Raw genomic sequence first — 23,582 nt, 5'->3', positions numbered from 1 at the left:
TCAAATAGATTCTCTAACTGCTTCTTCCAACCTACCCACATCAAAGAGTAAGTATCTGACATTTACATAGCACCTTACAACTGACCAAGCATTTTGACATGTGTCATTTCATTTGGTCATTAAAAGAAACTTTTGAGATGTTTAGGACAGGTACAATTAGCATGATGGCTTTACTGATGAGAAATATTTATCTCACAGAAGTAAAATACCTTAAAGTTCATATGGCTGACAAGTGAAAAATAAATAAATAAAAAAGCACTCAGGTTCCCTGCTGACACATTCTGGGAGCTCTCCACGGCACCATGTTAAAAATAGCTCTTCGTGCCGCAGGATTCTACCTGCCTGTGGGAATTCACCAAGACCTTTCCCCCATTTTGGAAGAAGTCAGGTAGATTGCAAAGATTCTCTATTTTTGATATGAGAAATTCTTACAGCTGAGAAGATACGCTTGGTGTGGATTCACCCAACCATAGACAAACTGGATAAGCCTCATGTAACTGTATGTCTTTTGGGAAATTACTTATATTCTCTGACTCTTCCTTTTTTACAGAAAAAAATAAAATGGTGAGAATTATGAAAAACAAACGTATAATTTCTTCATATAATGGTAGTTTTCTAGCAAACTCACTAGACTTTTTAATATAACACATCTCATATTAAACACATCTCTGTGACATGAGAACCATTGGCTTTAAGAAGTCAAGAATGCAAAAGGCCTCAATGAGATCCTAGAATCTATGGCGTTTGGGCTTCATGGTTTCCTGGAGCTAATGATGATGTTACAATTTTAATATTAAAGCTGTGAATTCTGAGAACAGCCAGCCCTGGTTGGGAATGCACATCAGAACAGAAAAAAAGGCTGATGAAGTACGTATTTTTCGAAGACACATTCGTACTAAGTAATTCTGAATTTACTGATAAGTCCTTGAAAATCTATTTCTTCTCTATGAGTATCTGGAATAAAAGTGTCATGTGTTTTATAAACTTGGAATATATTTTTTACAATTTTGTAGAGAATATTTCTACTTTAACAGCTACTAATTTAATGTCTGTTTATATACTTGTTTTTCTCACTTGCCAGGGACTAAGCAAGAACTGCATCTTTTTCATATTTATGTATTCATGACACAATGCCTGTTAGCATAGGACACATATAAAACTTACTGAGTAAATGTTCATTGAAATGTGTTTATAAAGAAAGTATGTGAAAATGTATAATACATATACACATCTACATATGTGTATGTATCTGTGTGTCTTTGTTGATATTTATTTATTGTTTATTTATTTATTTATTTTGAGATGTAGTCTCACTCTTGTCATCCAGGCCAGAGAGCAGTGGTGCAATCTCAGCTCACTGCAACCTCCACCTCCGGAGTTCAAGCGACTCTCCTGCCTCAGCCTCCTGAGTAGCTGGGATTACAGGCGTCTGCCACCACACCAGCTAAGTGTTGTATTTTTAGTAGAGACAGGGTTTCACCATGTTGGCCAGGCTGGTCTCAAACTTCTGACCTCAGGTGATCTGCCCGTCTTGGTCTTCCAAAGTGCTGGGATTACAGGTATGAGCCACCGTGCCCAGCCTGTCTTTGCTGATATTTAAACTACCATTCTGTGTTTCTATACATACTTAATAAGATATGGCACTTTCAATTTACTATTACTCCATCCCAGATATATCCTATATTGGTATATAATATATACATATATTCTGAAGTTATAGATATAGATATACAGATACATATGTATGCATATATTCTATATTTATAGATAGATCTGTATATATTCTGTATATATTCCAATTTAAGATTCTATACATATATATATATATACAATCTGCAAATTTTTTTAAGCATAACTTTGCTTTTAACGACTAAAAGATTTTTGAGATAAAATTATTTCAGCTCAGCAGGTTCAATTTACAGTACAACATATTTTAGTTTAGTAAAGAACAAAACACTATTTCCCAAAGAAAAATGGCTTGTTTGAATATTGATTGGATTTTGTTGGTAAACTTTAAAAAAATCATAATATTAGAGCTCATTCTATGAGAATATGTTTTTAATGTGCATATAATAATGTTAGAATCCATATTTTCTTGATATTTGTGCTTATTTGAAAGAATTATGGTGTAATGAACCGGAGAACAAACATGACACTAATCCATATGACATGTGAAGATGACGTCTCTGTTTTGGTTGAGTAAATGAAAGCAAATGCTAATGCTTTTCAGCAAGGATAATTAATGTGGCCATAAATAGCGTGTCACTATGGAGCTGAGGAAAGAATAAGTCAACTTGTCATATAAAATAATTATGTTTCATATTTTTGCTGGGCTTACAAAGGCCTCAAATGTCTTACCACATGTTGACTCAATCATTCTTTCGGTATTTCTAAGCATGAGAGTGGTGAGGGGGACTCTTCATTGTATTTTTACAAGGATGACAAGTATACGAAGACTATTTTACTGCCTGACGGTGATCATCAAATGTTAGGTGCCTTCATTTCCCCCTTACTGATGGCAACTCAAATGCCGTTAGGATCTGGGCAACTCACCTTAACAGCTAAAAGGACCAGAAGTTTTATATCCAAGAGAGGTATGGGCTGTGGATAACTAGAGATTACATACTCTTGTTAAAGGCTTGAAACCATATTTTAAAAATAATGTGCTAGTCAAAACACTTTGGCTGTTTGAACTTGGGCAGCAAACGGCCTGTTTGTAATTCTTGCCCTAACCAAGAACATGGGGCTGAATAAAGTGGAAAGAGAGTGACCTGGGCATCAAAGAGACTTGAGTCTGAATATTGACTGCAACATTTGGGTTCTGTAGTCATAATCATGTTACTGAACTTCTCATCACTTCTGCCACCTCATTGGTCTGAGATGGTAACCATACCTATTTCAAAGGGCTGCTGTGAGAAATAATTAAAGGAAGAACCTCAAGACCTTACCTCATTGGCTGATCCACAACAAGTACTCAAAAAACAAAGGCTATTGTTACAGGCTTTGCACCCAGCCCTTTCCCGTTGTTAAAGACCTACTTGCAGCTGTTTTGGCTCTTTTGTTTATTTCTTCTTATTTGTTTGTTTTCTTGACTTCTTATGAAACCAGAGAATTAGGGGTGGCAGGTAGGGAGCAAGACTAGAGGAGGAAAACTGGCTGAGCCAGTGGGGAATGTCTATGGAGGGCAGCAGAGTTTTCTAGAACTTCTCCAACCAGGCCACCACTAAACTCTGCCAGATGTTTGTAAGTTTCCTACTAAGAATGAATGCATTCCAAGCACATTGCTTTCTTTCTCTAGTTCTTTATTTTATTTCTTGATATAAAATTAAATTCTCATTTTCTAAAGAATGGAGAAAACCAACCAAACCATTTCAAGAAGAAAATAAAATTCACCTGTATTCCCGTCAGCCAGAGACAGGCACTGTTGACAATTCAGTATTTCTTTTCTTTTTCAAATGCATACACATTTGTGTCTGAATATACTTACCATAATTGAGAACATGCTAAATATATCATTTTGTATACTGTGTACTATGCTGAACAGAAAGGGTTTTGTTTTTTTGTTTGTAAGCCATGGAAAGCTGGTATATTTAAGCCACTTTGCACCTTAAAATCTAGACTATCTAGTCTATTCAATGGAATGCTGCTAGGAAGTTGGGAGAGCTGTCTTTATAATTGTGGTCATGGTTATTTTAAACTCTTAATGTAGTAATTTATGTTTGAGAATAACTATAGAATCAATGTTTAGTTCTGGTAACTTGTTTCCTTTCTTTCTCAACCCCCTAATTGCTCTCTATGGGAAATAACTATTTGCCAAATTTAAAAAGTATTCATTCAGATTCTTGAGATACAGTATTTAAATAGGGGAAGATTCATTACACAGCTTTCCTTTAGATCCTTAGAGAAGAGACCCTGGGGGCTTTGTGAGAGTCTGAGAAACAATTTGTTTCTTCTTGTGTCTGAGCTAGAACTCAGGGTTAACAGGAATCTGAAAGACATTGGACTCCTCTCTTCAGAGTAAGTCAGGCGTTGGGATATGAGAATGTTTTATTAGCAGTTAGAATTACTAAATCTAACTCAGTCCTGTAATTCATAGTAAAACAATACTGTTAATATATCTAAGTCTCAAAAACATAATATTGATTTAAAAATAAGAGAATGAAGAAATCATGCAATAAGGTAACATTTCTGTACATCATGAAAATGTACTAGACAGTATATTATTTTCAATGTAAACCTACAGAGTAAAAGCCCACATCAACTTCAGAATAAAGGTTATATTCTGATTGTGGAACAGGAGGCACCTTAATTTTCTATGTAGTAATTTATTTCTTACTAAAAATGAAAACATCCAAAATAAATATGTCAAAGTGTGATGTTTGTTAAGTAGGTACGGCAGCTTTCTGGTCTCTATTATCCACATTTCATGATCATAAGAACCCAGGATTTAGACTTTCCAATAAATTAGCCTAGGCTTCTTTCAGTTAATGAATATATAAAGTGTCCAGTGCTCCCAGCTTGTTGGGGATGGGGACTAAATCAGGAGGAACACTGGGAGGTGATCTACAGCTGCCAAAACTAGATTAATGAGTCTTTAAAACTGACTTTTACAAAATTCCTCTGGCAATACGTGTAGTCACGAGAGCAGGTATTTTCGCAGTTACTCATGCTTTGTTTCATTCTCTTGTGGTGTATAGTTAATTCTCAGAGAAGCTAGTTCATTGTAATGCTAATTTGGTCTCTCATCCAATAGCACTCGGGATGTAACAAGCATCACCAGGGCACCAAAATGGCTTTTGTCAAAAGATGAAACAATGCCCACTGTCTGTAGTCCTTTGATCAAAGTGAGAAAAAAATAGGGATTGTATTGCATTTATAAGATGTCAGCAATCATTATCCCTTTCTTACGCTTTGAATGACTTTTTCTATTCTAGTAATTCTTCCAATACTTGGACTAAGGGTAATTTAAATAAGAACTACTCAACAAATATTATTCAGAAAAAAATTAGTTGAACCTCACACACAATGCTTCGGAATGTTCATTATACAATGACATTGACAGTTTTATGCCTGTACAAATTTACTATATGTTCCATTGAGTAATCTTGTATTGTGGGAGAAAACACACACATTATACATATATACACACAGAAAAAAATTAGTTGAACCTCACACACAATGCTTTGGAATGTTTATTATACAATGACATTGACAGTTTTATGCCTGTACAAACTTACTATATGTTCCATTGAGTAATCTTATATTGTGGGAGAAAACACACACATTATACATATATACACACACTTTTATCATTTATTTTACTTTAAGCAGATGAAAGAAAATTAATTTTAAAAACCCACAAACAAGATATTTCAGAAGAGAAAGACAACCAACAAAGCAGCTTCATTGTAAGCAAGAAAAGAAGTAGCATAAATGAAAGAGTAATAACAGCCTAAAAAGTCAGAGTGTTGAATAGTGACGAGGTTTTATTGAAAGATATTTGATTTTAAGTGTTAATACCGTCCAATTTCATACAAAATACCAGAGTAAAATGATGGCAATTTTCTACCTAGTCATGGTATTCCTGAAAAATCTGTAAATCCCCTAATTATTAAGGCTTTCAAACTTCTGTTCCTGAGTATCTCATATCATCTGCTGGGTATTTAAATTACATGATCTGTCCTGTAATGTTTCATTTAATGTAGAAGATTTCCTTTAGAGGATCATCATTTAAGCTATGTGTTTGCATCATTGTCATTTGTCAGAGGAGAAAAAAGTGTGGTTTGCAGAAAATGTTTTTTAGAAGAATTATCTACTGGAGAACCTTTTACCCCATCAATGCCTCACAACCTACTAGCTTCTGGGGTGGTCTATAGTTCAAATGTCAAAGCTTTCTCTTTTTAAGTGAAACAGAATGTATTTTGTGTAGCATGCAGGGGGTTAAATTGCATTTCAGATAAGCAAGAAAGTAAAAAGCATTACAGTAAAGGGAGACATGTTTGCAATTTTGTTTGAAACAATATCTTGTTTAGTTAAAAAAAGATCCCTCTTATTGTTGTAAAAACAATGCATACCAAGTTGCTTTGTAATTCTTCCATTCTTCTGTCATCTAAGTATAAATTTAGAATTTGGGAAAAAGATTTCTGGGTTGTTAGGCAGAATACTGGAGCTGTCCATGACAGATTAATGGGCATTATCTAAAGTGATTACATTTTACATCAAATATGCCTCATTCAAAGATGAGTGATGCGTTAGTTATTTTAAATGAATCTTTAAGAAAATAAACTGCAATGAAATGAATATAACTACAAAGTATGAATGTAGAACTGGACACATGTAGGTTGGGAATAGGGAAATATATGTGTGTCCAAGAGCATAATTGTGCAGAGGTATTTGTATGTATGTACATATGTACATACAACATATGCTCTTATATATGTTATTAATGGGTAAACTTTATGCTTAGTGTGTCTGAAAATATGGTAAAGTGCACAAAAGTTATCCGTCTTTGACTTCTACATGAAAATATGGTAAAGTGCACAGAAATTATCTGTCTTTACCTTCTACATGAATCTCATATTAAAAGTCTGATGCTGTGCCCTTGCCCCATGTATGTGGTATGGCACCAATGGCATGTTCTTGCTGCTGGCTGATTTATCTCTTGATTTCCCAAGAAGCACATTTCAGGAGGTAGGCAGGAGAGTCATCTTGCCTAAGCAAGCACAGCTCCTTGCATGCTGTCAAAGTCTTCCCAGAGTCCTTTCTTAACCCCTAGCCCTCAATTTTTCCAGACTGTATTTTTTCAGATATAAGCTCTAACTCTGTTGCCTAGGCCAGAATGCGGTATCATGATCATAAGGCCAATTTTTTTTAATATTAAGGGAGACAGAAGAAATGTATGCCCTTCCTTCTATATTCCTTTGGGACGGCCTCTGGAAAGACTTATTAGATTCCCTCACTGAGAGGCTTTGTTCCTTTCTTTATTCTACCCCTCAGGCAGGCAGGAAGGCAAGCAGGACATTGGTACCTTCAGTCCAGCATTTGTAGCATGCTTATGTTATAAGCCATTTCAATGAACAGCGTTAAGTTTTGCTTCTTTTGCTTTTATGTATGGAGCAATGATTAAAACATGGTTAGTTTTCAATGTGTTTCATCGATTTTACTTGATTTAAACAATGACTCATAGGCGAGATGATTGGGAACAGCAAAGTAGAAAGACATGGTAAGACAAGATGGGGTTATGTGGTCCACAAAGTGAGGATATTTGTCTTCAGATCTATGTACTTTCACATCATTTACCCTGGTTCCTTTGCCATTCAAAAGGGGATCATTGATAATTGCTAATATGATATTTCTTACTTAGAGAAACAAATGGAATTAGGCTAAACTCACAATGGGAGACTCAGTATTTTCATACACAAATTCATTTATGCATTAAATTATTTATCAAAATGGTATTGAGGCCCCATTATGTGCCAGGCAGTGAAAGGAAGTGATACCAAGTTGAACCAGGTAGTGCTTGTACTTAAGGAACTTGTACTGGGGTGGTGAGCACAGCTATTATGAAAAGCAGGCACAGTGTGCTCTAGAAGTAGAAAGGAAGGGTGGTGAGCAAGGCTATTATGAAAAACAGAGGCACAGTATGCTCTAGAAGTAGAAACGAAGGATATTACAGAGAGAAGATTGATGAGAGGCTTCCTAGAGGAGGAAAAGCTTGAACTGAGTTTTGAAAAATAGGACCTAGCCCAAGAAAAGGGAGAATGAAGGGGAAAAGAAGCATTCCAGTTGGAGCAAAGTCATATGCAAAGACATGAGTCAAAAAGAGTGTGTGCTTAGTGAAATGAAAATATTGTGGTCATTTGGTGTGTCTGGAGCATAAAGTACATGTAGAGTGGGAGAAGCAGGGTCCAGATTGTCAAGAATCATCTATAACAAATACAGTGTTGTGACATTATCTGCGGGTAGTAGAAGCTACTGAAAGAGTTTGAGCAGTGACATGACAAGCCAAATCTGTGCTTTAGATTGATCCCACTGGCGATGGCATGGATGATGGATTGGAAGAGGCAAGTCTGGAGTCAGGAGACCAGTTATGGGGCCATTAACAAATCCAGAAGAAAAATGAGAGTCTGACCTTAGTCAGTGACTGTGAGTATAAAGTGATATTAGTAGGGAGAGAGGGAAGTGGGAGAGGGATTGACCTAGGCAGCCTTCAAGAGACGGCAGCCGGTGGGGCATGGTGGCTCATGCTTATAATCCCAGCACTTTCAGAGACTCAGGCAAGTGGATCACCTGAGGTCAGGAGTTCAAGACCAGCCTGGCCAACATGGCAAAACCCTGTGTCTAAGTGGCTTGTGCCTATAATCCCAGCTACTCGGGAGACCAAGGCCGGAAATCGCTTGAACTCAAGAGGCGAAGGTTGCAACGAGCTGAGATCACCCCACTGCACTCCAGCCTGGGTGACAAAGTGAGACTCCCTCTCAAAAACAAACAAACAAACAAACCAGCAACACAATCTGGTGTGGATTTAATATAGAAAAAGAAGGAAAAGACTAATCAAGGTGATTCCCTGTGGCTTGGATAAACAGATAGGTGGTAATGGTACCATTCATTGTGATAACAATCATCGACACAAAGCCAAAGTGTTGGAGAAAGACAAGGAATATATTTGGGACAGAATGGTGCCTGGGGATTAAGCAATTCAGAGATTCTAGCTCTTTATCTTAAAACAGATGTGCCTGCTATGGAGACATGATCCAGTCCAGGGCTTTGCTGTTGTTTCTAGTATCATTGTTTTGTTACTGCCATTAAGGATATGTATGTTATATTTTATGGATATATACATTCAGATTTCAATTTTCAATAACAAATTAAAATTCAAACCTTATAGACTCTTGTACTTTATAAAGGAAGTTTTAAATCAAAGAGTTTGAGAGCTTCGTGAGTTGTTAGAAATGATCGAATCCAGCCCTTTATTTCATAGATGAAGAACTTAAACCCAAATTGCTTAAGTGATTTCTCCAAATCCATGGAGTATATCAATGATAGTACCTGGATTACAATCCAGATATCCTGACTCAAGGCTGAATGTGCTTTTTATATGCCATGTGCCTTTTAAAAAAAGGTAAAGGGAAAAATTAAGCAGACATACTGATATGCTTGAGGTTCCATGACTCTGACATTTTACTAGCGTGAGAAGGTAGGTGTAGAAGAGAGGTGCCAGGTTAGTAAAATGTGTTTTGGCACAGGAGACATTTGCTTATACAAAGAGAGAATGACTTTCCTGGGTCCTGGCCCAACTCTGGGAGCAATGTAAATGACTTTGGCAACTTTCAGCAGCCACAAATATGTGGTCCCACAAGAATCATTACCAAAAAAAGCAATGGCAGGAGAATTTGTTCCTGTGGGATTTTCTGGGTTGCCCTTGATAGCTTCTACATATGCCTCAATGGGATGTTGCTACTATTCCCTTGGAGGCCGAGTAACAAACATCCACGGACATTATTAATATCAGTATTTGAGGGCATCTCCCTATCAAGCAGAAAGAATATTTACAGAAAGAAACATAGTCAGAGGCAGACTCCATTCACCAACTCTGTTGAAATGACTCATTCACATGTTTCTATTTCCTACTAGACTCAACTCTTTGTACTTGTAGGATTTGGCACCAGGCTTTGTACATAGCACACACTTACCACATATATGCTAAGACTAAACTGAACTGACACAGGGGGTGATAAGCCTGAACTAATTTTAGAATTTAGTTCTGTTTTTTGCCACTTGTGAGGTGATGCCTCTGAAGGAAAACAATCAAGTGGTTGCTGAAGCTCAGTGACCAGGGGGCAGCTGATGGGTATCAATGGTAGGAAGCAAGAACAGAGTCCAGCAAAGGAAGTCAAGACCCCTAAAGTGGATGGAGCATGAGATGGCGAAAGGGGAGATCCAAATCAGGAGTCAACAAAGGCAAAGCAAGTAGCAGGAACCAGGGAATTGGAAAAGAACTATTGGGTGGGTCTAAGATACCGACAGTCATTGCTGTTGGCGCAGCCTAGTGATGTGAGCCTGGGTTTCCCACACACAGAGGGGCCACGACCTGACATCTGACATTAATTAGCTGTTTCACCTTGCTTTCTATAACCTCTCTGAACCTCAGTCACCACATCTATAAAATGAGATCCTTGGAGCTCATAATATTTAATGCCTCTTTCAGCTCTCTTGTACTAATGGTTTTCTTTCTTCCATAAATAGTAAATATCCTTTCAGATATCAAAATGAGAAATGGGATCCATGGCATGTGTATCAGTACAGAAACCATTTTAAATGTTAGCTAAATAGATCTATTGTCTAAAAAGACAATTATATTTCTCCATTTCATAAAAGAAATAGTGTATTGGGAGATTTAGAATAGAAATCCCTGAAAATAATATACTTGGCGTCAGCTGTCTTTTTTTAAATAAGGCCATAAACCTAGATATAGTTGCATTTTCAATATTGCCATTGATTTATGGAACAATGAGATTAGATAAAACCATCAACATTTAAGGCATTTTTTGCATTGTTTTACCTTTTTATTGCTTTCCCATATTTACCCTTTTGCTTTATTTCATGGTTGTTTTGCCATAACTGAGTGATACCATATGCACCAACATCCAATGAGGGTCCATTTAATCTGCACCATATTTTAAGCAAGCAATGCCTTTGTCAATTTTTATAGGGTTTAAAATGTTATTTTCTTAAGAATTACATGGAGAAATTATATTCTTTGTGCTTTAAGATATGCTCTGGTTTAAGAGACCCCTTGAAGTGGTCTCTTGAAGTGAAATGATACAGAATGCATTTCACATACAAGACATGTCATAATCTCACACAGATTTTGGTTCTCATGAACCTGAAGCCCCCAAGGGTTTTGAGAGTCTAGTAAAAGCTCTCCCAAAATTCTCTCTCATGACGGAGAATGATAGCATCAATTCTCCCCTGCTCATTGGGCAAAAGACAGGGGTATGCGATTTATGAGAGAACTACAAATGGCTGATTATATTACCTTCTTAAAAATATGTTTTCTTTGTCTACTTAACACTAAGACTTTTCATACAGCTGACTGGATATTTGCTTTCTCACCATGGGTAATATTTCCTCCTAAGATAGTACAGCCATCAATCAATATGCAAATGTATACATTAAAAACTGATCAATCTTTGAACAAGTTTCACCTCATCATTTCTGTAGCTTTCATTTTTACATATATTGTGCAGGAATATAGTGTATTATCAGAATTTATTTTTAACATTGGTAATAATATGCTTGCGTTTGATGAGTGACATTCCTTCAGAATGGAGCTACTGGGAAATCTAGCCTCAAAGCAACATACCAGCTCTGCCAACAACCCACTGTGTGATCTTAGATGATTTACTTAACTTCCGTGAGCCTCTGTTTAGACATCAGTGAAATGAGGAAAATAATACTTACAGTACCTGGATTGTTCTAAAGATTCAATGAACTGTGTATTTGTAAAAGCTGGTACATATCTAGCCTTTGTAGAGGCTTTGTGTATTATTGTTATTCCCGGTATTATATTTTACAATGGTTGGCAAGAAATAGAATGAGCAGAACAAAATAAACTTACGTTACTAAGAAAAAAAGGTAAGAACTAATGAGAGGGTTTTTAATGATTCCCTTCTATTAAAAGTACTGGCAAAGTAAGCTTTCCACATACCTGGCCCTAGGGGTTCTCATCCCACCTCAAATTAACTTGGTCGCCACTATGGTGAAGCCAAGTGAAAGTAATTACCCTCTAATGATGCATTTTTTCCTCAAAGGAATAAATATTATAAATATTATAATATATTATGTTATATTATAATGATGAACATGCAATAGCTGACTAAAATTAAAATTATCAACCAATCATCCAGGCAGCTAGTCCAATAACAGAACACTTCCCACAACTCTGAGGCTAGTAGAACATCAGAAGATAGAGTTGAGATTTTTCTCTGATGTCTGACTTTTCTTTGATTTCTACAAAGTCACTGAAGGCCTCAAATTTTTAAACTATAAAATGGAATCAATTCTCTCCTTGTAAGTTTGGTATAAGGATCAAGTCAGACAATGTGTACAAAGGCTATGCAAATATTAAATCACTTTACAAATGCAACATTTTTTTTCCTTGAAAGTCATCATTTATTGTCATTTCATTTCAATCGAATTCTACAATCCTCTTCCTAGCATTTTGGCCAATAATTTATAAAACTCTGGCATGGCAGTATACTCAAATAATTTTATGATTCAGATTTAGAGACTCCTACATTATAACTCATTAGCTCTTGTGATCAGCAACTTCTAAGCTTAAAATTCACACCTTAGATGTTTATAAAATATTGAACCTTAAAGTAGCTGTCATTTTCTGTAAACATATTTTAAAACCAGTAGCGAATATATGAAGACAATCAAATTTGTTACAAATCTTTTCTGAACCTGGCTGCTATGGCACATCAAGATGGATTTCACAGTTATAGATCTACAGAGGAATGTTTAGAGATAAGATGAAAGCAGTCCTCCTTATTAATCACACATTGTGTATTTGACTTCTGCCTCCTGCTTCAGTCTTTAAATCAACTACATCTGGTTCTTGCTACTTAAGTGTGCCATTAGATTTTGCATTAAAAGGCAGTTACTCCTGGAGAAGGCAGCCCCATTTGATTAAAAAATAATTAACTAGAGCTATATTCATGCTACTCATCATGGCAGCCTAAATGAGCATTTTAGTATAGGTTGGAGACTTACTTTATTTCTACAACAGGGTCAGCAGAACTGAGAGGCACTTTATGGTTGCGATGAATGCTAGCATGAAATAGTTACTTTGCTTTGCTGGTGTCAACCTTTATAGTTACAGAAAGCACAATAATACAGAATGGTCAACAGCTGATACAAAAAGACTGAACCTTGATGTAGCCACCTATGCTGAGGGTGTCCTCCCTGTGAAGACTAGGCTACATGATTATTATTACACCTGGAGCAAGTCAAACTCTGGGAACAGACTCCTGCTAACCAACGGCATAAGAAAATGATGTACAATTATCAAGCAGATCTTGTATTGGAGTTCACTGATCAGTGAACTCTCTCAGGAGGAAAATTTGCATAGAAAGTCAGATTTCTCGATAAGCAGGGAATCTGATATTTCAAAGTAAATTTGATGGTTTAAATCAGTGTTACTCAAGGACATTGCTGTCATTTAGGAAATATGTTAAGAAGTTTGCACCAGAATACAAACTAGAGCATCACTTTCTTCATTGAGAAAGTCTTGCATGTGTGTTTGTATATATACACATCAAGTGAACGAACTAAACAGTGTGCTTAGTGACATAGACAATTTGCATCCTAGTGCAAACTCCTCATTTCATGGCTATTCACAAGCAGGTCTCATACAGGCAGTTATTCTATGGACCACACTTTGAGATGCACTGATTCTTTACCTGAATAAGAATTACATTGGGAAGCTTTATAAAATGTACAGTTTCCCAGTACATGACCTTAAAGATTTCTGGTGTTTTGTACCTCCATCTGCATTTTAAAATTCTCCCCACATAGTTTTGATGAACACTCAAGCTTTAAGAGCTACATAGTAAAATGCATAGCATAATGAAGCAGTGCTATAGGCTAAATAGGTTAGAGGTTAACAACATGGCTTTTGGAGCTGCGAGTTGAGTTCTTGCTTGTTCTTGAGCAAGTTGTTTGGGGGTTTCTGTGCCTCAATAGTCTATCTATACAGCAACTATAACATACATAATTGTGAGGTTTAAGTGTGATAATAAAAGGAAAACATGTAGTTCAGTGCCTGTTGCATAGTAGGCAATTGATAACTGTCAGCTATGAGTGATAGCTATTATCTTTATAATGGAGACATATCTATAATTTTTAAAGATACATACACTTATGTATAACCTCAAATTCCTTGGAAAAGTGAGGAACATACTGTTAATGTTTTCCTGCCTGAAATTTCTTCTGCTAAACATTGATCAAAGGTAAAGATCTAAAATCTTGGTTGTAAGTGTTAAAAACCTAAATCAATGTGATTGAAGGGAAAAAAAGGTTGGCTGCTCAATGGGAGACTGTTAGATCATGCAACTACGACTGAATGTCCAAGGGTGGAACTAGCTAAAAATAGAGCTAGGTCCAGGTGCTCAAAAGGTATCACCTGACTGTGTCTATCTATGTATGCATCCAGGTATCTATGTATGTACATAGATCGATTGATCTGTCTGTCTGTCTGTCTGTCTGTCTATCTATCTATCTATCTATCTATCTATCTATCTATCTATCTATCTCCCTATCTAACATCTGTCTTTCTGAGTCAGCTTCATTCTTGGGTGACTCTGGTTTTGTGGTGGCAAAATCGGGCATCAACTGTATTGGGCATATGTCACCAGCTTATTAACCACAGAGGAAAACAAAGTTATTTTGTAAACGAGTTTGATGAAATTTCAGAACTGAGGCTAATGGCCTTTCTTGTGATGTCTTCCCATTCTTGAGCAATTCACACTTATGAAGTAAGAGCAGAACATTCTGACTTGCCAGGTTAGAACCTGTACTCATTCGTGATGCTGGGGTGGGACAACTCTACCAGAAGCATTTGTTCTGAAGGGCAAAAAGATAATTTCCCAAAAGAAAGTTAAGGAATGCTATTAGGAAAAAGGGAACATAGGATGTGGAATCCAAAATGACAGATTTTTATTATGCTGTCATACCCTCTTTTTCTCTACTTGCCTCTTGTTGTTTAAATATGTTGGTTCAATTGGAGTAAAGTCAAGATTTGGCCTGTAGGCCTCACATTTTGATAATTTTCAGAGATTTATTCTAATATATTTTGTATTTGTTTTATAATAAACTTTTATAGGTTGGATTTTTTTCCTCCTATGTCTAATTTGGGGGAAAAAGAATGAAGGGGAATTATGTTATATTGACCAAGAATGAATTTAGGATGTATTAATAATAATATGAGTTTGATTGAAAACTCATTTTCGTTAGCATGGGACAGATTCGTGTTTGATAAATAGAAATAAGCAAGGGATGATGTTAGCAAGTGAGCTGCCAAAGCTTTACAAAGGGGAATTTACATTTAGACTATATTTATTACATGATAATAATTTTACGATGGATTATGAAATAGTGGATGTATTATGGTTCACTAAATCAGTAAAAATCACGTAGCTGTTAATGATTTGGAACCCGGCTTGTGAAGCACGACTTGGCAGAGCTATCAAGTGGTTGAAAGTGTTGGTATGAGAGTTAAGGACTTCAGTGCTCAAGTCCAAGTCTGACTGTTTTTGTGGTGTGTGGCCTTGGACCTGACTTCTCTAGGATGCAATTTCTCTATATGTATAATTGAGTAATAAAATGTAGTGATCACACAGTGGTGGAGGAATTAAGTGCACTGACAGGGAGGTTTCTTTTGTATTTTTCAAATAATGGATATGTTCAGCTTTATTCTCCCAGGTACCTCATAGCCTCCCTTGCAGTAAGTCACCTCATAATTCTCCATGGTTCCTATGGCACCATTTATTTTAGCACTATACTGTTTTCTAAGATGGCACCATAAAGGACTAAATATTACCCAAAGCAAGAAGGGGAAATGCTGCTATATGGGTTGTACTTTCAGTCCTATTTTTGAGCTTGCGAAGGAGCACAGAGAATGATTATAGCCACCTCTCAGGCTTTGAAGCTCATTTCATACATCATTGCCTATATTTTAATATTCCTTTAAAGGTTTTTGTTTTGGACATCATCCTTCCTCCCACTCCTCATCCCATTCCCCCAAAGCAGTGTGATCTTTCATTTATCATTACAAAAATGGAAGCAGGAGGCTGAATTTTTCTGAGATAAGTGGTCAGTATGGTGTAATGGAAAAACTAGAGCACCAATAATTCGATTTAAATTAGTATGGGAATTTGGCTGCATTCTTGCTGAACAACCTTGGGTTTATCACTGGCCCTCTCTGATTCTATTTTTTCATCTATAAAAGAAACAGAACAATAAAGCTGACTGTGATACATCTTTGCTATAAACGCTAAATGGAGAATGTCAACAATGAGAAAGTGTGATCCAAGTGCAAATTGTCATTATAATTGGGATTGTTATAAATATATTATCAGTATATTAGGAATTTATTGACAACTGGATTCCTGTGTGCTCTGCTCCCATTTCTCCAACTCCCAGAGATGCAGAGGATCCCTGCCAGATTGCTGATTTGCCAGCTGTGTCTTGTTTTGTCATTGTAAATATTACAGGCCCCAGCTGGGAGGCTTTGCTTATGTGATGTTTTGTCCTTTATCTCTTGCAGCTTGAGAATTACATTGTGGAAAATATGAAGTCGGAGATGGCCCAGATACAGCAGAATGCAGTTCAGAACCACACGGCTACCATGCTGGAGATAGGAACCAGTCTGCTGTCTCAGACTGCAGAGCAGACCAGAAAGCTGACAGATGTTGAGACCCAGGTACACCCCCAGGGCCAGAGTCCACAGACTCAACCAGGAAGATTTTTTTTCTTTAGCTTGCTCCATAAACACAGAGCACATTTCAGCACTGTGATTAGGGAAACATACATTTTGTTTATTGGTAATAACAACAATGACTGCCTGACATGCTATGCGTGTTTCTTTTGATCTAATGAGGGTTGGTATATTTAGCTTTGCATATGTTTGCAAAAACAGGGCCAGCAAAGGACCTCATCAATGTTTAAATTCAAATAAGTACTGCAACTACCAACTGTGATATGATATGTGTCAAACAAAGTAACTATTTGGGTCAGATTGGTATCTTTGTTTTGTATTTTTGACCTATTTTGTTTTGTCTCTGGTAATGCTGTAGCCATAAGGGCACCTGCAGATGGTTTTTGCATTCAGCAGATAGAAAGGAAAATTCCAAATGAAGCTATCAGGAATATGTGTGTATATACATATATCAACCTATTAAGGCCAATGACGTACTTATTTGAGCACTGAGTAAAAACTAGGGATGCCCTTTCATCACCACTGTCACAAACACGCCATCATAGTTTACTGGCAAATAGCAAATATCATTTTTGATGACTATCATTTTGATGACTGTCATTTTTAATTGTCTCTTTGCTCCCTTTTAGCCATGAAAATCATTATTCCAGTTACCATTCTGAAACCCAAGGGATGATTCTATCCCAACGTAGTTGATTTCTGACATGAAAGCTGAAATATATACATTCAAAAATAAGGTGCAACATGATTTCTATTTTATTTCATTTGTGTTATTGGCATCACAGATAGGTTGGTATTTAAAGAAAAATAGCAATGGTAATTGATACAGATAAAGCATTTTATATAACGCAACTTCCCCTGCACAAATGGTTTTTATGAAAATCACTTAGAGCAGATAGATCTTTTAGCTAGAAGTCACTAGCTTGAGTGATTTCTCATATTCATGCAGCTAGTGTATAAAATCTGGGATTCAAACTCCAGGGTACTCATTTCTTTTCTATCCCCCTTGATTAGTAACACTAATAATTAACTAATTGAATAAGAACTTAAGTATTGACTACATTGAAGCAATGATTCACATGAGCTTTGGAAAATACTTTTTGCTGCCCATCAGCATCAGATGAACATGGGAGATGGGTGGAACTACATATTGTCCCTGAAAATTACCAGACTTTGTCTAATCATTCATTGTCACAGTAAGTTTGATAATATATGCACCCTGGTTTCTTGTGGTATAAATAATGTGATTGTATTATTTATTTTATTTTATTAGAACAGAATGCTCACCCTCTCCTACAAAATACTCTCATGTTCAAAAACAAATGCACAATATATCCTACTTAATTGCATATTTGAAATTTGTATAAGTTTCTATTACAATAACTTTTATAGAACACATGGAAGGGTCTTGTTTAATTTTTTTATCCCCTAAAACATTGTGCCTTGGGTTGTTTTTTTATCTCTTTCTACCTAGGAGTTGGAATTGTGGGGAAAAAAATGTCCCATTGTTAGTATGTTAATCTCCAAACTGTTAAGATGCATGCTGTGTAAAGTATTAAGAGATAAATTGTTCTACATCCTTAAGGCCAGAAGATGTGTACTTTATTGAAAATGGTACAGAAAATTCAATGAAAAAGAATCACTACTCCCTGTATGAAGCAGCTAAAACTTACTATTAAAGACCAAGGAAAGTTTATTAGATACAGCGAGAACAATTTTAAGATAGCTGAAACCCAGAAAACATTTCCAAAATCACAAATCCATCATGAGTAGCAATAAGAGGAAAGTAGAAAAGGACAACAATGGCTCAAATTATGCCCTGCCTTAAGAAGGGAAGCCTATGTGTTTTTTTCCCTTTCATTTTCATGTCTTCCAATTGCCTATGCTATTTGTAGTTGTGATGCTTCAAACTTGTTATATGTAAATGTATACCCTTGTGCTACTTATTTGAACTATTGCAACAGGACATGTTCTGCTTAGACATAACCACTCAAGTGAACTCAAATCCTGATTCAGAGCCAAGTTTACAAAAGTAATCTGAATTATTTCTTAACCTCCATACACTCTATTCATTTATAGTAAGCATTTATAAACCAGTAGATCCTTCTGTGCTATCCAGGTATGCTCTCATGGTTTTCCTCCTATATTCATCTAACATGGCTTCACACTGGTAAGGGTTGCTTTTCCTAAAACTGACTTCAGGTCCTCAGTTTATTTCAGGAACTCATGACAATGTCTTTCCAATACATTTTAGGGCCCTAGCTTTCACACGATTATGTTATAAAATAATTAACTTATTGCTTTCTAGTCTTCTGCTGACCTTTTAGATTTACAACTTAACAAAACGTGGAAAGCCACAGGTTCACTCCATAGCATTTTTTTTTTTTTTTTTTTTTTTTTTTTTTTTTTTTTTTTGAGACGGAGTCTCGCTCTGTCGCCCAGGCTGGAGTACAGTGGCCGGATCTCAGCTCACTGCAAGCTCCGCCTCCCGGGTTCCCGCCATTCTCCTGCCTCAGCCTCCCGAGTAGCTGGGACTACAGGCGCCCGCCACCTCGCCCGGCTAGTTTTTTGTATTTTTTAGTAGAGACGGGGTTTCACCGTGTTAGCCAGGATGGTCTCGATCTCCTGACCTCGTGATCCACCCGTCTCGGCCTCCCAAAGTGCTGGGATTACAGGCTTGAGCCACCGCGCCCGGCCTCCATAGCATTTTAAGATCCTCCCGTGCTCAAAAAAGTATCATGATCAGGAAAGATACCAGTAATGACCACACCTGAATAACACTGCTGGCCATTGTGGCAATGATTAGAAACCACTACCATGCCTTTTCCTTCCCCCTTAGTCTGGCTTGCAGTGTTTTTCTCACTCTGTTATCAGTTTGTACCAATATCTCTCTGCTTTCAAGTTCCTCTTTCCAAGAGTACAATATGAAGGGGTTTGTTTGAGGAATTATTCATGTCACTTCCTGTAGTGTCATTCTATTTCTCACTTCTTTCTCAGGCAAATTTGGTTTTGGGGGAAATTAACAGACAAACAAATCGCCTTAAATTTTACCTCTAATAATCCATGCTTGGCTCAGTTCTAAATAATTTTACATATATTAGCTATTTAATAATAATAATGAATTCTATAAGGTAGATGATGTACCATGCTATGTTTATTTCCTTATTATCATTTATTATCATTTTTTGAGATAGGGTCTCACTCTGTCACCCAGGCTGGAGTGCAGTGACTGATCAGGGTTCACTGCAGCCTCAACCTTCGAGTTTCCGGTGATCCTCCCACTCCAGCCTCACGAGCAGCTGGGACTACAGGTGTGTGCCACCATGCTCAGCTAACTTCTTTATTTTTTGTAGAGACCAGGTCTTGCTATGTTGCCCAGGCTTGTCTCGACCTCGTAGGTTCAAGCAATTCACCTGCCTTGGCCTCCCAAAGTGCTTGGATTACAGACATGAGCAATCACTCCTGCCTTTGGGTGCTTCCTTATGTAAGATGTTTTAATGGGTCCTATTAGAATGCAACAAGTAAAGCAGTCTTTACCTTCATGAGTTTGAGTTAATGTGGTAAAACACTTCTAAGTCATTTCCTTCTTGACTTTCAGTCAAATTAATGATCTGTGGAGCCCTTCCTCACAGCCTTAAAGATGTACCTTTCCAGTCTCCTACTGTGGGAAGTATAATTGACCACTGCTCACCAATGGCTGTGCCCTGAAATCCATTGCTGTGTTGGTGCAGAGACCACAGTTTCCAGCAGTCACTTCCACTCATTGTGGCAGGGATATGTAGGCCTGCTCCTGGGAGCTGTACAAGTCCACTGACACATGACTTTGGCTAGGGGCTCTTCATCAGCCTGCTGGAGCTGTTGCATGGCTGTCTTGAGGGATAAGACTTCCACCCAACTCTTCTTCCTTCCCTCTCCTCTTTCCTGCAGTTAGACCGGCATCCCAGTCTGAAGCCTCTCCAAACCTCCTCTGGCTTCCTCCCAATTTTTCCTCATGGGCATTTCCCCTAATATATTTCCTGCATGTTTAATCCCATTTAATCATCCTTTCAGACATCACAAATGATCACATGTGCTGTTTGTACCTCAATAGCACTCATTAGAAATATAAGGCAAGCCAGGTATGGAGGCCCACACCTAAAATCCCAGCACTGTAGGGGACAGACAGATGGAAAAATGATTTGAGCCCAGGAGTTTGACAGCAACCTGGGCAACATAGCAAGATCCTATCTCTAAAAAAAAAAAAAGACAGGCATAGTAATGCATGCCTGTAGCCTAGTTACTCAGGGGGCTAAGGCTGGAGGATCCCTTGAGCCTAGGAAGTTCAAAGTTGCAGTGAGCTATGATCACACCACTGCACTCCAGCATGGTTGACAGAGCAAGACCCTATCTTTAAATATATATATACTTGTGTGTGTGTGTGTGTGTGTGTGTGTGTGTGTGTGTGTGTGTATTAGGCAGTTCAGAAACAGTTTGCTCAATGAGCACGAATCTTTAGGCATAAGCAGATTTCTTCTTATATCTACACTCAAAGGGCAGCTCTCAAAGTTGAGCTGCTATATCTCTTTGTCTTGATGAGAAACAGTTGAATACACTTTTAATTTTGGTTTAATGGAAATGATGAAACAAATTTTTTAGTGGGTCATTTAAGCAAAATATCTTGTAATTAATTTTCTTACAAGGTTTAGGAAAAGTGTTTGATAAGCCACTAGGAGGGGGCTCAGCAGCCTATGGCCCACAGGTCAAATTTGACCAGCCATCTTATTTTGTAGATAAAGTTTTATTGGACACAGCTGCACTCATATATTTATATGTTGTCTGTGGCTGCTATTTCACTAAAATGGCACAGCTAAATTGTTATACCAGAGACTATTTGGCCCACCAAGCCTAAGATGTTTACTATCTGGGCCTTTACAGAAAAATCTGACCAACTCCTGCACTAGGATGTAAATTCCTAAGAAGCGGGTTTTTTGTTGTTGTTGTTGTTCTTGTTCACTGCTCTATTGACAGGATTTAGAACAGGACTGGTGCATAGGCTCTCAATAAATACTTGTGAATAAAACTAAGTTTTAGTCCCTTAATCTCTGCAGGTTTCAGCCCAATGTCGCCAAGCCTGAGGACAATATGCTGAGGCTTGTGTGTTGATGGTAATAGGCACCCACAAATAGCTGATGGATCAGAAGAGGACTTTGAACAGAAGCAGTCTACTGCAAAGATGTCTGACCCAACTAAGAACATTGAGTGAATGGTTTTTTGTTTTTTGGGTTTTTTTGTTTATTTTTCTTTTCCATACTCTAGGAAGCATAATAAATTTAGACACCTTCCTTACTCGTGGTGCTAATTTGGGGGCAGGGGCAGGGAGAGAGAGTTGGATGCCATCAGCCGCAACAAGCAGAGGACCTCATGGTTACTTGAAAGAAAGCATTTTGGTAGCAGTTGTTAGGGACTAGAGGGTATCACTAACCAGAGGGAAGCTGCTTATTTACAGCTGCATGATAAGCCTGTGGGTAACAACCCAGACTCTGGAGATAGACTATCCGGTTGCATTCTGACTCTACTGAGCGTTAGCTGTATTGGGAGATTTATTTCTACCCACAATTCTGTGTCTGTAATGTAAGTACTATCTCTATCAAACTCTGTAACCAAATGAGGTGGTTATTATATTATAAAGATAATGTAGGGTTATATTATTATATTATAAATATATATATATATATAATGAGGGTATTACTATTATAAATAAAATATATTTATATATAATATAAATAGAGAATATTATGTAATAGCTATATAATATTAATTATATATTACATCACAACTAAGATGAACAATAATTCCCTAAGATTATCTAATTTCTACATTCATATTTTCTCATCTTTCCACTAAAACTTTTATAGCAGTTTTGTTTTTCAAGATTTAAGAGTCCATTTAAATTTGAAGCAGTCTTCCCCTTTTTTTTTTTTTGCCTGCTTTGACATTCTTAAGAAACTGGGTTGTTTTGTAAATCATCTCATGTTCTGCATTTGTCTGAATATTTCTTTATTATGACCTTTAATTTACCCTTCAATCCCCTATGGTTTCTCTAAACTGGAAGTTGAATCTAAAGACTTGTTCAGATTGAATGGAATATTGTGGCAGGGGTGTTCTGTGGAATTACTGGTCACTTCCTATTGCATCTCTTCAGGAGACACACACGCCAGATTGCTACTCCCTTAGTCATGCTGTTCTTTAACTTGGTTAGGGTCATAACCTCCATATCACCGCATCTCAATAGTTCACTTTTCCCTAGGACATTAACAGATAACCTGTAGGGTAATACTTTATCACATTGCCCATTATTAACCAAGTAAATTACTTCAATCATTTTGCAAAATGCTGATTTTCTAACTCTATCATTCCTTCTGCATGTATCAACCTTCATTCTTCTGTTAGAATTAATTGCCAAGGCATCATACTTTATGTTACGGATTTTTCTTTGGAAAAAAAATAACTAAAGCAAAAGGAAACATAACTCCGAAAACAGGGCCTATTTCAAAGCTAATGAGTCATTGAAAGAGATTTTTGGCCAGGTACACTGGCTCATGCCTATAATCCCAGCATGTTAGGAGGCTGAGGTGGTCAGATTGCTTGAACCCAGGAGTTCAAGACCAGCCTGGGCAACATGGCAGAGCCCTGTCTTTACAAAAAAACATATATGTAAAAAATTGCTGGGCACACCTCACCAGAACCCAAGAGGCTACAGTGAGTGTGGTCATGCCACTGCACTCCAGCCTGGGCAACAGAGTGAGACACTGTCTCTAAAAAAAAAGATTTTTCTTTCTACCTCAGTCTCTGACTTTTAGCATTAATATTAATTTAAAGTATCAGAAGCACTCTTGAAAGTATTAAAGAGAGCTGGGTGAAATTTTCCAGCTCACTTTCTCTGGGAAACTAATACTTTTTATTTTTAAATGTTTACTTTTTTTTTAAAAAAGAAAGAACTAAAATTCTATGGCCCATAAATCCTCAATTTCAGGTTTTATGTCTCTCTTACTCTTAGGTATATTTTGGAAAATTTAATCTTTGAAATTGTTCCTTGAGGGGC

The 23,582-nt window shown here is 37.1% G+C and overlaps 1 protein-coding gene across 2 annotated transcripts in view; it reads left to right on the top strand.

Moving 5' to 3' along the window:
* ANGPT1 (angiopoietin 1) overlaps positions 1-23,582 on the top strand; it is a 256,066-nt gene that overhangs the window by 141,980 nt on the left and 90,504 nt on the right. For both annotated transcript variants that reach the window (XM_015145866.3, NM_001266116.1), the window contains 1 exon segment: positions 16,331-16,486. In XM_015145866.3, coding sequence (XP_015001352.1) covers positions 16,331-16,486 — 156 coding nt within the window.

The sequence above is a fragment of the Macaca mulatta genome, chromosome 8 (assembly GCF_049350105.2).
Source record: "Macaca mulatta isolate MMU2019108-1 chromosome 8, T2T-MMU8v2.0, whole genome shotgun sequence".
Taxonomy (NCBI): domain Eukaryota; kingdom Metazoa; phylum Chordata; class Mammalia; order Primates; family Cercopithecidae; genus Macaca; species Macaca mulatta.
This window is presented reverse-complemented; position numbering and strand designations above follow the sequence as displayed.